Source organism: Diaphorina citri, unplaced genomic scaffold (genome assembly GCF_000475195.1).
Source record: "Diaphorina citri unplaced genomic scaffold, Diaci psyllid genome assembly version 1.1 scaffold74, whole genome shotgun sequence".
Classification (NCBI taxonomy): domain Eukaryota; kingdom Metazoa; phylum Arthropoda; class Insecta; order Hemiptera; family Psyllidae; genus Diaphorina; species Diaphorina citri.
The window spans coordinates 103312-115140 of NW_007377511.1; the positions used below are offsets into that span (position 1 = coordinate 103312).

Sequence of the window (11829 nt, forward strand, 5' to 3'; positions counted from 1 at the left end):
ATGCTTGTCACAAATGTCGTTCCCCGCTTAATATACTACGCTAAATTTTTTGACATGACTTGGACTCGAACCACCAACCTCCAGATTCAAAGTCCACCGTGCTAACCACTGCACCACTGAGGTTGGTGTAAAAACCGTATGGTTTATTATTATTATTTTTGATCGATGAGCCTCTATGGATTTCCAACTAAATTCCTCACTCCAACTTCTTGTCAATGGGAAAACCTGATCGAGCCAGAGAACCAAAAAGCCAAAAAATCAGAAAAAATGGTTTTTGGGGGATTTTTTTTCATATTCATAATCCAAACCTGGTCGACCTATATATCAAAATAAAGGTCTTTCTACCAGGAACACGAAAGTGGCAGTGCAAATTTTGTTCAGAGAACCAAAAAGCCAAAAAATCAGAAAAAATGGTTTTTGGGGTTTTTTTTTTACATTTTCTCACACAAATGAGCTCTGATCTTGAAATTTGTCGCGACGACCTATGAACTCAAAGCGAGAAAGTTTCAATTCCCTGCCTCTGAAGGAGCAATGCAAATCCCAAGCAGACCTCCTCTTCACCCGTTCTCTATACGAAAATATGATCAAGAAATATGAAGTGCCCAGTCTGAGCGTACTACCAGACAATCTGGACATGATGGTGGCCAATGCGGAGCGGCTGTACTACGGGTGTGCCTACAAGAAGTGCTTCACCATTACGGAGCAAGTGTTGAGCAGGGACCCGTACCATACTGCGTGCTTACCCTTGCACATTGCCTGTCTGGTAGAGATGAACAAGTCCAACAGTAAGTTGAAGAAGAAGAAGAAGAAGAAGAATTGAATTGAATGAAATATTTATTTACAAACGATAATAAGCACAAATGTTAGCTCATCCCCTAAGCTTACAGGAACTTCTAGGGGGTGAGGGTGTTTCCTTCTTCTGTTGGTTCTCACAGCTTCAAAGTGAAGTTCTATAGATAGGTATTTATCAGATTCATATCAGGTTTTCTTCAATTAGTTTTTCTTTAATTTTCTGCTTGATAATTCTTGAATTTTCTTCATCCAGAAATTCTGCAGGCCTAGAGAAGGTGAGATGATTTGTATTGAACTTGATCCGAAGCAGAGGCCTAGAGAAGATAAGATGATTTGTGTTATTTACTTTTACTTTCCTTATCGTAAGAAGGGTAATGTATGTATTTATGAGAGGTTTGACAGAGGGAACTTTAACTGCGGAGTTCTTATCGCTCCAAAAGCGAAGAGAGAAGGAAAACAGGATAAGAGTACTAATACTAATGGAATACCTACCGTAAGCCTTCTCTCTCCCTTTTTTTTATTTTTTTTTATTTATTATTTTTTCACACCCGATTTGATTTTCTCTCTTGCAGAGCCATGGTCTGTGTCACTATATTGCAAGCCTATGCCTGTACGAGGGTAAAGAATACAGTGAGGCACTGAGTGTGCTGGATTTACAACTGAATGGATGCAATGACTCTACGGAAATGAACCAATCCACAGACACTATGGTACCTGGACTGAGTCATAATGTAAGTATCCACAGACACTATGGTACCTGGGCTGAGTCACAATGTAAGTATCCACAGACACTATGGTACCTGGGTACCTGGGCCAATGTAATCGTAGTCTCTAGGTTCTGTTTGTGCTATACGAGTCAACTTGCTTGTAGGTACAATATTGGTATTGTGAATTTTGGAAGCCATCTGGTCGTAAATGAATAGTTGACTTTTCAAAGTCATGTATAACTTAACATCTCGATCAGTGCTAAAATTACCTCCATAACAACTGTTTACTATTACATAATTGCTATATTGACAGACAGAAATATGTGAGTTCTCAACAGTTATTAATATGTACGAGTTATCTGATCCATAATAAAGTTTGATCTTTAAATCCTGTAATCTACGAAAATTTACTCGAAGAATAGAGTTCTCTCCAATGTCAGTTGTTTCAAATACAGTGTAAGGGTTGTCACGGTACACATAATAGGCGCTCACCGTTTTTTCTTTTCTTATTTTACTGTTATTAACGGTATAACTAAACATGCTTTCGTCAGGATCAAGAGAAAAATCCGATTGAAATAACAATGCAGAATACTCTGCTGTGTTGTCTGCATAAGTCGGTACATCCAGGGGTGCGGTGTTGCCATCAGACGAGATCCATTGCCATCTTGTACTGTTTTGTCCATCGTAGAGGCGTGGTATTGTTGTGGACTCTGGCAATGGAGTATCCGCTGTGATGTTGAACAAGGGAAGACCCCGGTCGTTTTCCTGAAGTGAAGCCACAGTGCACGTGTTGAGATATTTCACACTCTCCCCATCGGCGATGAACGTGTTGAACTTGTATACTGCGGTAATTTCATAGGCACCTGAAATGAAATGAGAGAGATTTTGAAGTTCCTGATGATTCTAAACAAGAAAGATTTGGAAGTTCCTGATGATTCTTAACAAGAGAGATTTTGCAGTTCCTGATGATTCTAAAACAAGAGAGATTTTGCAGTTCCTGATGATCCTAAACTAGAGAGATTTTGAAGTTCCTGATGATTCTAAACAAGAAAGATTTGGAAGTTCCTGATGATTCTTAACAAGAGAGATTTTGCAGTTCCTGATGATTCTAAACAGGAGAGATTTTGCAGTTCCTGATGATTCTAAACAGGAGAGATTTTGCAGTTCCTGATGATTCTAAACAGGAGAGATTTTGCAGTTCCTGATGATTCTAAACAGGAGAGATTTTGCAGTTCCTGATGATTCTAAACAGGAGAGATTTTGCAGTTCCTGATGATTCTAAACAGGAGAGATTTTGCAGTTCCTGATGATTCTAAACAGGAGAGATTTTGCAGTTCCTGATGATTCTAAACACTCACCCAGTTTGTTCATTTTCAACAAGGGTCAGGGCTAGACTGCTCCGTTGAGGCCGCTTATACTCATTTGCGCCCTTTTCTTATTAATTTTTTAATAAATAATTTAGTTATTTATTTCTCTATTCATGATTTAACTCCTTGTCTAAAGTGTAGACATAATATTGTCTACAATTTATTGTTGCGACTAAGTAGTTGTTCAGTTTATGTTGCTATTTAGCTAATTTATTAAATTGAATACTCAATAATCATTGATACATAACTCAAGGGACATACTTATCTTCTATTGTGTGTCTCGCTGGACGACGTAAAACTGAGACAAAACCAGCCCTGTCAAGCCACAGACAATAACACTGGCTCTTTTGAGGGTAACAGTGAGTTGTTCCGTTTATGTTGCTATTTAGCTAATTTATTAAATTGAATACCCAATAATCATTGATAAATAACTCAAGGGACATACTTATCTTCTATTATGTGTCTCGCTGGACGACGTAAAACTGAGACAAAACCAGCCCTGTCAAGCCACAGACAATAACACTGGCTCTTTTGAGGGTAACAGTGGCTCTTTTGAGGGTACCTGAATACTACGGTCAAGCCCGTTTCAGGACTTAGGGTACAACGACATAATTATGTACCTGAATATCCCTCATTAGACCCCTGAGCGAGCTCTCTGGCCTAGATGGCACCTTTTGGTATCATCTTAATAAGATAACATAATTATGTACCTGAATATCCCTCATTAGACCCCTGAGCGAGCTCTCTGGCCTAGATGGCACCTTTTGGTATCATCTTAATAAGATAATATATGGACTCACAGCTTTTCTCTGGAACAAACCTGATTGTGCGGACTTCTAGAGCTGCTGCGGGTGAATTTTAGAGAAACTGAAGAGGTTGAAATATAAAAGTGAGGGTACTTCGAGGTTCCATCAAGGCCCGGGGATAGCAGCTTAACTCCATACACAAAAAGTCCACTCCGAGGCTTAGGTGTAGGGGCAAACAGTCCTAAAGGATGGGTTAAGCTTCTACAAATCTATCTATCTTCTATTTTATTTCGCAGATGAAAAGCGCCCTTTTACTTCTCAAGGGCCGCGTGTACGAAGCCCTTGAGAACCGAGCACTGGCTGCTGACTGCTACAAGGGCGCCCTACTGGCTGATGTACATTGCTATGACGCGTTCCTCAATCTATCTCAACATCAGATGATGGATTCTAGCACAGGTAATGATGATAGGTTATAGTTGACCGAACGAAGTGAAGGTCTACGTTTTAACTCGACCGTTTTACATTTAGTTTGGATAAAAGTGAAATAATTATTGAGAATAATTATTTAAAAAAGAATCTTTAAGAAATAAAATTGAAAAGACAATTCAGATTCGACTTTCAACAAATGAAATTTGGTCAACTTTCGAGAATACTCAGATTCTCATCATCAGACCAAAAATCAAAAATACGCGAGAGAGGTGTTTACTCTGCGAGCGCATTATTATTATTATTATAAATGAGGTACATAGATACATACATACATACATACATAACCGAAATCGTTCCGCCTAATCTGCGGGTCGATTTATGAAACCTCTCCACCATATTCTATCCCTATATCTCTCGTTATTCTCCAGATCCATCCAATCCACTCCTCTATCCTCGATATCCTTTACACAAGGGGCTGTATATATTTAGGATCATGTCACTGTATCTCATTCTGGGTCTTCCTTGTGGTCTTCTGGTTTGTACTCATAATATTTCCTTGGTAATCTGTGTGGTTCCATATACATACATACATACATACATACATACATAACCGAAATCGTTCCGCCTAATCTGCGGGTCGAATTATGAAACCTCTCCACCATATTCTATCCCTATATCTCTCGTTATTCTCCAGATCCATCCAATCCACTCCTCTATCCTCGATATCCTTTCTTATCATGTCACTGTATCTCATTCTGGGTCTTCCTTGTGGTCTTCTGGTTTGTACTCATAATATTTCCTTGGTAATCTGTGTGGTTCCATACCGAAGTCCCGTCATTTCCAAGTGATTGTCCTTAGTCTCATACATGCGTAGACTATTATTTTGAGTATCGTATAACTCGATGATATATTTCTTGAAAATCCCATTCATGTTTTGACAAGATAATGAAAAATCTGTCCAGTAAATTTGTGCGCTTTCGTTTGTAACTTTAGATTTGTGTGTCAGTAGAGATGGTGCAATGGTAGGTACTTTACTACTGGTGATGAATGTAAAGTTATGTGCCTTCATGTTTTGGTTTCTGTCTGCAGTAACAAATAGTTGATATTGAGCATTAGGCTCCAGATATAGTAAAGTATATTTTGTATTAGTTGTTATGACAACTTGAATACCAAAATGAACGTTACTGTATTAAAGGAAATGGTAGTTGATTCATACCAATAATACCCTACAGTAGATATTTGAAAATAGCCTATTTAGAAAAGTCTTGTTGTACCTAGGCAGGTATTGTGATGAAAATTTGCCTTAAATTTTGTCAATTTTCCCCAGGCAAGTACGCGTGTAAGATCATGATCCAGGGTTTCAGCTACGCGTTCCCGGTCAACCTGACCATTCCAGTCACCATTTCCATTCTGATCACAATGTGTGGACTGAGAAATGATGATCCGTGCTTCTTCCAGAACTCTATCCCGGACTATTTGTTCTTCGTGTCCCCCTCTATCTATTTCCTCGACGATTTCATATTGAAACAGGTAAGAAATTATAAAATAAAGATCTTGTACCTCTCTGATTTTTTTCCTTTTTTTATGGGTTTAGCGCTACTATTGCTAAGGTTTTTGATGATAGTGGTTTTAGTTTCTATTCGCCGACTCGCTACCTGCCTCACATTAACCTCACGCGACCTGAGTGGGGCCGGGAAAAGCCGGCAGCACGTGACTGCCCAGATGGTTACCTATACCATTCCACATATCAACCACGCGCAACGTTGCTTAACTTCAGTGGTTCTTTAGGAACTAGTGTATTCAACGAACTATCGCCGCTGGTTAACTTAAATCGGCTCTAAAGGTGGGCATTGATGATCGTTCCAATAATCCAAATGGTGTGATAACACGCCAATGGCGCGATGTAAAAACCGTATGGAAGGAAGGAATTTTAATTGTGTTAAGCATAAATGCTTGTCACAAATGTCGTTCCCTGCTTAATATACTACGCTAAATTTTATGACATGACTTTTTATTATTATTATTTTTGATCGATGACCCTCTATGGATTTCCAACTAAATTCCTCACTCCAACTTCTTGTCAATGGGAAAACCTGATCGAGAGTGAAAGCCAAATGCCGCGTTGGAACGATCGTGAATGTGACAACCTCACTATTAACTTACTTTCTGTTCCATTTCAGCACGCCTGGGTTTGGTTGCTATGGTTACTGAGTCAGACTTGGATTACGCTTCACATTTGGACCCCCAAGTGTGAGAGGTTAGCCACCACTGAGAAGTTATTCGTACGTCCCGATTTACTTATCTCGGATTCTAGAAGTCGTAGAAGAAATGACTTTGAAGTGTCCAACTTTGAAGTGTCCAACAGCGAAGTGTCCAACAGCGTCCAACAGCGAAGTGTCCAACAGCGTCCAACAGCGAAGTGTCCAAAAGACAGTGTCCAACAGCAAACTCAATTTGAAATTTATTTAACCTATATGAAAAATATGTATACTTAAAATGTCAAATAAAAATTACAATTACAAGGTGGTTGATAGATGATTTGTCACTCTCCGATGTGTTTCAGAGCTGTTCAAGCTAGCTCACGAGCTGGTGGACCTTTACCCTGACAGCGCCATCGCGTGGTATGCTGTGGGTTGCTACTACTACCTCATTGGCCGTAGTGACCCTGCTAGGAGGTTCCTAGGGAAGGCCACATCTCTGGATAAGCTGTTCCTACCGGCGTGGCTGATGTATGGACACTCGTTTGCCGTGGAGAATGAACATGATCAGGCCATGGCTGCGTACTTCAACGCGTTCAATCTGTTTAAAGGGTACGTGGAAATGAAGTTGGTAATGGGTCAGTATCACTGAAATATCCTCCTCCTGTATGGTGATAGAAGAGAGTATTCTTCATCAGAAACATTTTTTTTTTCCAATATGAGTGTTTCACCGTCGTTTTTATTTCGTAGCACTGAAACAACTGCTACAATAGACGCATGTGGTCTGTGTTGTAGCTTGCCCATGCGTTTCAATGGAGCAGTTGCAAATGGGTAAAAATTATAAACAAATAGTCGATTCCTATGTAAAAAGTTGGGAAAAATCCAAATCCGAGGTCAAAACTCCGAAAAAATAACTGTAAAAAGTCGAAAATTCAATTTCGGTAATAGGTCAGTATCACTGAAATATCCTCCTTCTGTATGGTGATAGAAGGGAGTATTCTTCATCAGAAACATTTTTTTTTTTTTCCAATATGAGTGTTTCACCGTCGTTTTTATTTCGTAGCACTGAAACAACTGCTACAATAGACGCATGTGGTCTGTGTTGTAGCTTGCCCATGCGTTCCAATGGAGCAGTTGCAAATGGGTAAAAATTATAAATAAATGGTTGATTCCTATGTAAAAAGTTGGGAAAAATCCAAATCCAAGGTCAAAACTCCGAAAAAATAAATGTAAAGTGTAAAAGGTCGAAAATTCAATTTTTATATTCCGTTCTAATGAAAGAGTTCAAAGATGTGTGACGTCAGACTTTACGCAGTTGTTTTTTTCGTCTACTAGATAGCACCAGTATGCAAGCACGCTTGCGGAGGAGCAGAAAGAAATGCGCAGAAACGTATGCACACAAACACATTAATGTGTTGCCTGCGAAAGAACTTTGCTCGGGACATTAGATGTGACGTCATCGCCTACGGGAGCGTATGCCGTGACGTCAAAGTTCACGATTTTTCGGGACATTTGATGTGATGTCATCGTGTACGGGAGCGTATGCCGTGACGTCAAAGTTCACGATTTACCGGTATTTTTTAAATCGATTTATCTCGGGATCTAGAAGTCGTAGAAAAAAAAAGAAAAATTCCGTTGGTCCCGGTATTTTTTAAATCGATTTATCTCGGGATCTAGGAGAAAAAGAAAAATTCCGTTGGTCCTCATTTTACCTGCTCTATGATTTTGAAACATCACCCAAGTAAGCGCAACTAATCTATTATATGTGTTATCTAGAACCTAGGTAAAATAGACTTTAATTTAAGTTGAATGAACGAATCGAGTTGCAATTTCTCCACAAAAAATTGTGTATAACCTTTCTTTCCAGGTATAAATTTACTTGAATTTTCTTAAGGGATAAAATAGACCGGACAAAATTTAACGTTTTCTGGACGGTCTCGGCCCTTTACGAATTGAAATCTTCATAGATGGGTTTTGTAAACCCCACGATAAATAAATTGTCCCCCAAGTCAATCTAGCGAGGTTTTTTTTCTTCGTTTTTGGCCTTTTGACAAAAATAATTTCCGAAAAAGGAAAAGGGAAAAAGCTAGGGGACTTTTAGGGTTGTCTCCACTAGATAGCACCAGTATGCAAGCACGCTTGCGGAGGAGCAGAAAGAAATGCGCAGAAACGTATGCACACAAACACATTAATGTTTTGCCTGCGAGGGAACTTTGCTCGGGACATTAGATGTGACGTCATCGCCTACGGGAGCGTATGCCGTGACGTCAAAGTTCACGATTTACCGGTATTTTTTAAATCGATTTATCTCGAAATTTAGAAGAGTCGTAGAAGAAAAAGAAAAATTCCGTTGGTCCTCATTTTTCCTGCTCTATGACTTTGAAACATCACCCAAGTATGCATCGTAGAAGAAAAAGAAAAATTCCGTTGGTCCTCATTTTTCCTGCTCTATGACTTTGAAACATCACCCAAGTAAGCAAAAAAGAAAAATTCCGTTGGTCCTCATTTTTCCTGCTCTATGAATTAGAAACATCACCCAAGTAAGCGCAACTGATCTATTGCGCACTACGCCTCACAGTCAATACAGACAAAGGAAGCTACAGTTCATTTTAATGCGTCACCCAAGTAAGCGCAACTGATCTATTGCGCACTACGCCTCACAGTCAATACAGACAAAGGAAGCTACAGTTCATTTTAATGCGCAAGGCCTTGCACAATAAAATCAACTTTACTGTTGTTTCCTCTGTCTGTATTGACTGCAAAGCTTAGTGCGCGATTTTTTTGCACTGATTTTTCCTTTCGTTTTGTTTCAGATGTCATCTACCCGCTCTGTACGTAGGTCTAGAGTGTGGTCTGACCAATAATGCTCGTCTGGCGTCTAAATTCTTTGATCTTGCTCTCAGTATTGCTCACGAGGACCCGTTCGTTATTCACGAGATGGGAGTGATAGCCTATCAGAATCACAAGTAAGAAGTTGATTTTATTCTAGGTATTATTTTATTCATCCCGAGGCATGGCCAAACTTGTGGAAAAGGCATGGCCGAACTTGTAGTTATCAAACTAAAAACATAAACGAAACTCAAATATTAGGCGAGCGAGGAAAAGTTTTCTCTCCCGCAGTCTCTGCACTCTGTGTATTTCTTATGGAGATTTCAGCGATCAAAAATTGATCATATCTCAGGATCGGTGTAGATTTTCGCAAAATCCTTTCTTATTGCACACCCAGACCATAAAAGGAATATTCCTACCAAATCTCTTATAATATAAGATTTCTTTTCTTTGAAGTTACTTTTCTTTTTTTATTAGTTGTTTTTTTTTATCCTAGGATGTCAAAACTATATGGTCCACTGTAAACGTTCTTTACTTATAACCAACATGGCTAGAGACCATCATCACCCTGGTGTATGGCTGACGGAAGAGATACTTTCTCTATTTTGTCATCAGTAATGATAACTGTTTCATTCTAGCTACACGGTGGCAGAAAACTGTTTCATGGAGGCTCTGAGTAAAGTGAAACAGCTGGGCGGTGAGATCATAGCGGATAAATGGGAGCCCCTACTCAATAACCTGGGTCATGTCAATAGAAAGCTGAAGACAAAGTGAAACAGCTGGGCGGTGAGATCATAGCGGATAAATGGGAGCCCCTACTCAATAACCTGGGTCATGTCAATAGAAAGCTGAAGAAATATGAAGAGGCACTCGAGTTTCACAAGCAAGCCTTGGTTGTGGCGCCTATGAAAGCTTCAACCTTCTGTTGTATAGGTGAGAAACGTACACTTTTACCCCCCGGAGACCATCAGTGCCGAAATTCTAGATTTCATTTTTGGACTTTGGTGTCATTATCAAGTCTTTTGTTTTTATCTTTCAAGAGCTTTGACAGGGGGAACTGTAACTGCTATGGTCTTATCGTCCCGAAATCAAAGAGAGGAGGACAGGATAGGAGAAAGCCAGCCGTTCCGAGAACGAACATTATCCGTTCAGGATAAAATTCGCCCCGGGTGGTAATCAAACCCGCGGCCCAGCGCTTACAAGGCAGACGCGCTCCCTCTAAGCTAACTAGCTCAAATATTTTGAATAAGATTTAAGATTTTATTTACTTTTGTTTTATCCGCCCCGGGTGGTAATCAAACCCGCGGCCTAGCGCTTACAAGGCAGACGCGCTCCCTCTAAGCTAACTAGCTCAAATATTTTGAATAAGATTTAAGATTTTATTTACTTTTGTTTTATTTCTTTTTGTTGTACTAGAGATAATGGGATATCTCTGGTGGAGTACAGTTTTTACTTTTCTCTTTTGTAAAGAGTCTTTTCAGTCTCATTGTGGCAGTATAAACAACATATACAGTAGTACCTCGATTGTTTCAACTTCCATTATTTCAACTCCAAAATCCATTGTTTTTTTTCTATCATTCAAAGGATATCCTATGTTATCAGAGGAAAAGATCATGGAAAGTGATCATTTCAACTACCCCCGGTCCCAATTAGTTGAAATGATCGAGGTTCTCCTGTATTCTATTCTATTTATCTCTTCCGTCCTGGCAGGTTATATTCAAGCTCTGACGGGTGATTTGGACTCAGCAGTGAATTATTTCCACAAGACCATGGCTCTGAAGAGGGATGATTCGTTTGCCACCACCATGTTATCCTACGTGATAGAACAACTTATTGAAGAGTCTCCGCCCTTCCCAGGTAATTACTAATAATCAAATCAATCCAATCAAATTGCAAATCAAATCGAAATCAATGAAATATCCCCGCCATTGATAAAAAATTTACACTCGTTTTTCGATTGCAAATATTTCAACAGAGTCAGCTCCCATGGCGTAGTGGTCACTGCGCTCGCCTTGCACGCGGGAGACCCGGGTTCGATTCCCGGCGGGGTCAAGTTGGCGTAGTGGTCACTGCACTCGCCTTGCACGCGGGAGACCCGGGTTCGATTCCCGGCGGGGTCAAGAAATTTGTATCTGCAAAGGATTGATTCCGGGACTGGCTGTTGCGGGGCCCACTCAGCCTCGAAAAAAATAACTGTAAAAGGTCGAAAATTCAATTTTTATTTTCCGTCAGTCCTGAACTCTGACGTCAGACTTTAGGAGATGCGCAGACAAACAGATTAATGTGTTGCCTGTGAGGGAGCTTTGCTTGGAACATTTGATGTGACGTCATCGCGTACGGGAGCGTATGCCTTCCGTTCAGGATAAATGTTACTGCTAGGGTCTTATCGTCCCGAAGAGAGAAGGAAGACAGGATAGGAGAAAGCCAGCCGTTCCGAGAACCAAGATTTACCGGTATTTTTAAGTAAATCGATTTATCTCGGGATCTAGAAGTCGTGGAAGAAAAAGAAAAGTTCCGGAATCCCTCATTTTCCCAGCTTTTTCATTATCCGTCCAGGATAAATTAATGTTACTGCTAGGGTCTTATTGTCCCGAAGAGAGAAGGAAGACAGGATAGGAGAAAGCCAGCCGTTCCGAGAACGAACATTATCCGTTCAGGATAAATGTTACTGCTAGGGTCTTATCGTCCCGAAGAGAGAAGGAAGACAGGATAGAAGAAAGCCAGCCGTTCCGAGAACGAACATTATCCGTTCAGGATAAAT

General features: G+C 40.0%; 1 protein-coding gene across 1 annotated transcript in view; it reads left to right on the forward strand.

Moving 5' to 3' along the window:
* The first annotated feature begins 484 nt into the window (after nucleotides 1-484).
* The window catches only part of LOC103521347 (cell division cycle protein 16 homolog), a 27591-nt gene continuing 16246 nt past the window's right edge, over nucleotides 485-11829 (forward strand). The window contains exons 1-6 of the mRNA XM_026832080.1: nucleotides 485-785; nucleotides 6605-6851; nucleotides 9053-9205; nucleotides 9707-9744; nucleotides 9834-10001; nucleotides 10779-10925. Of these exons, the coding sequence (XP_026687881.1) occupies nucleotides 485-785; nucleotides 6605-6851; nucleotides 9053-9205; nucleotides 9707-9744; nucleotides 9834-10001; nucleotides 10779-10925 (1054 nt within the window). The remainder of the gene's footprint in view (nucleotides 786-6604; nucleotides 6852-9052; nucleotides 9206-9706; nucleotides 9745-9833; nucleotides 10002-10778; nucleotides 10926-11829) is intronic.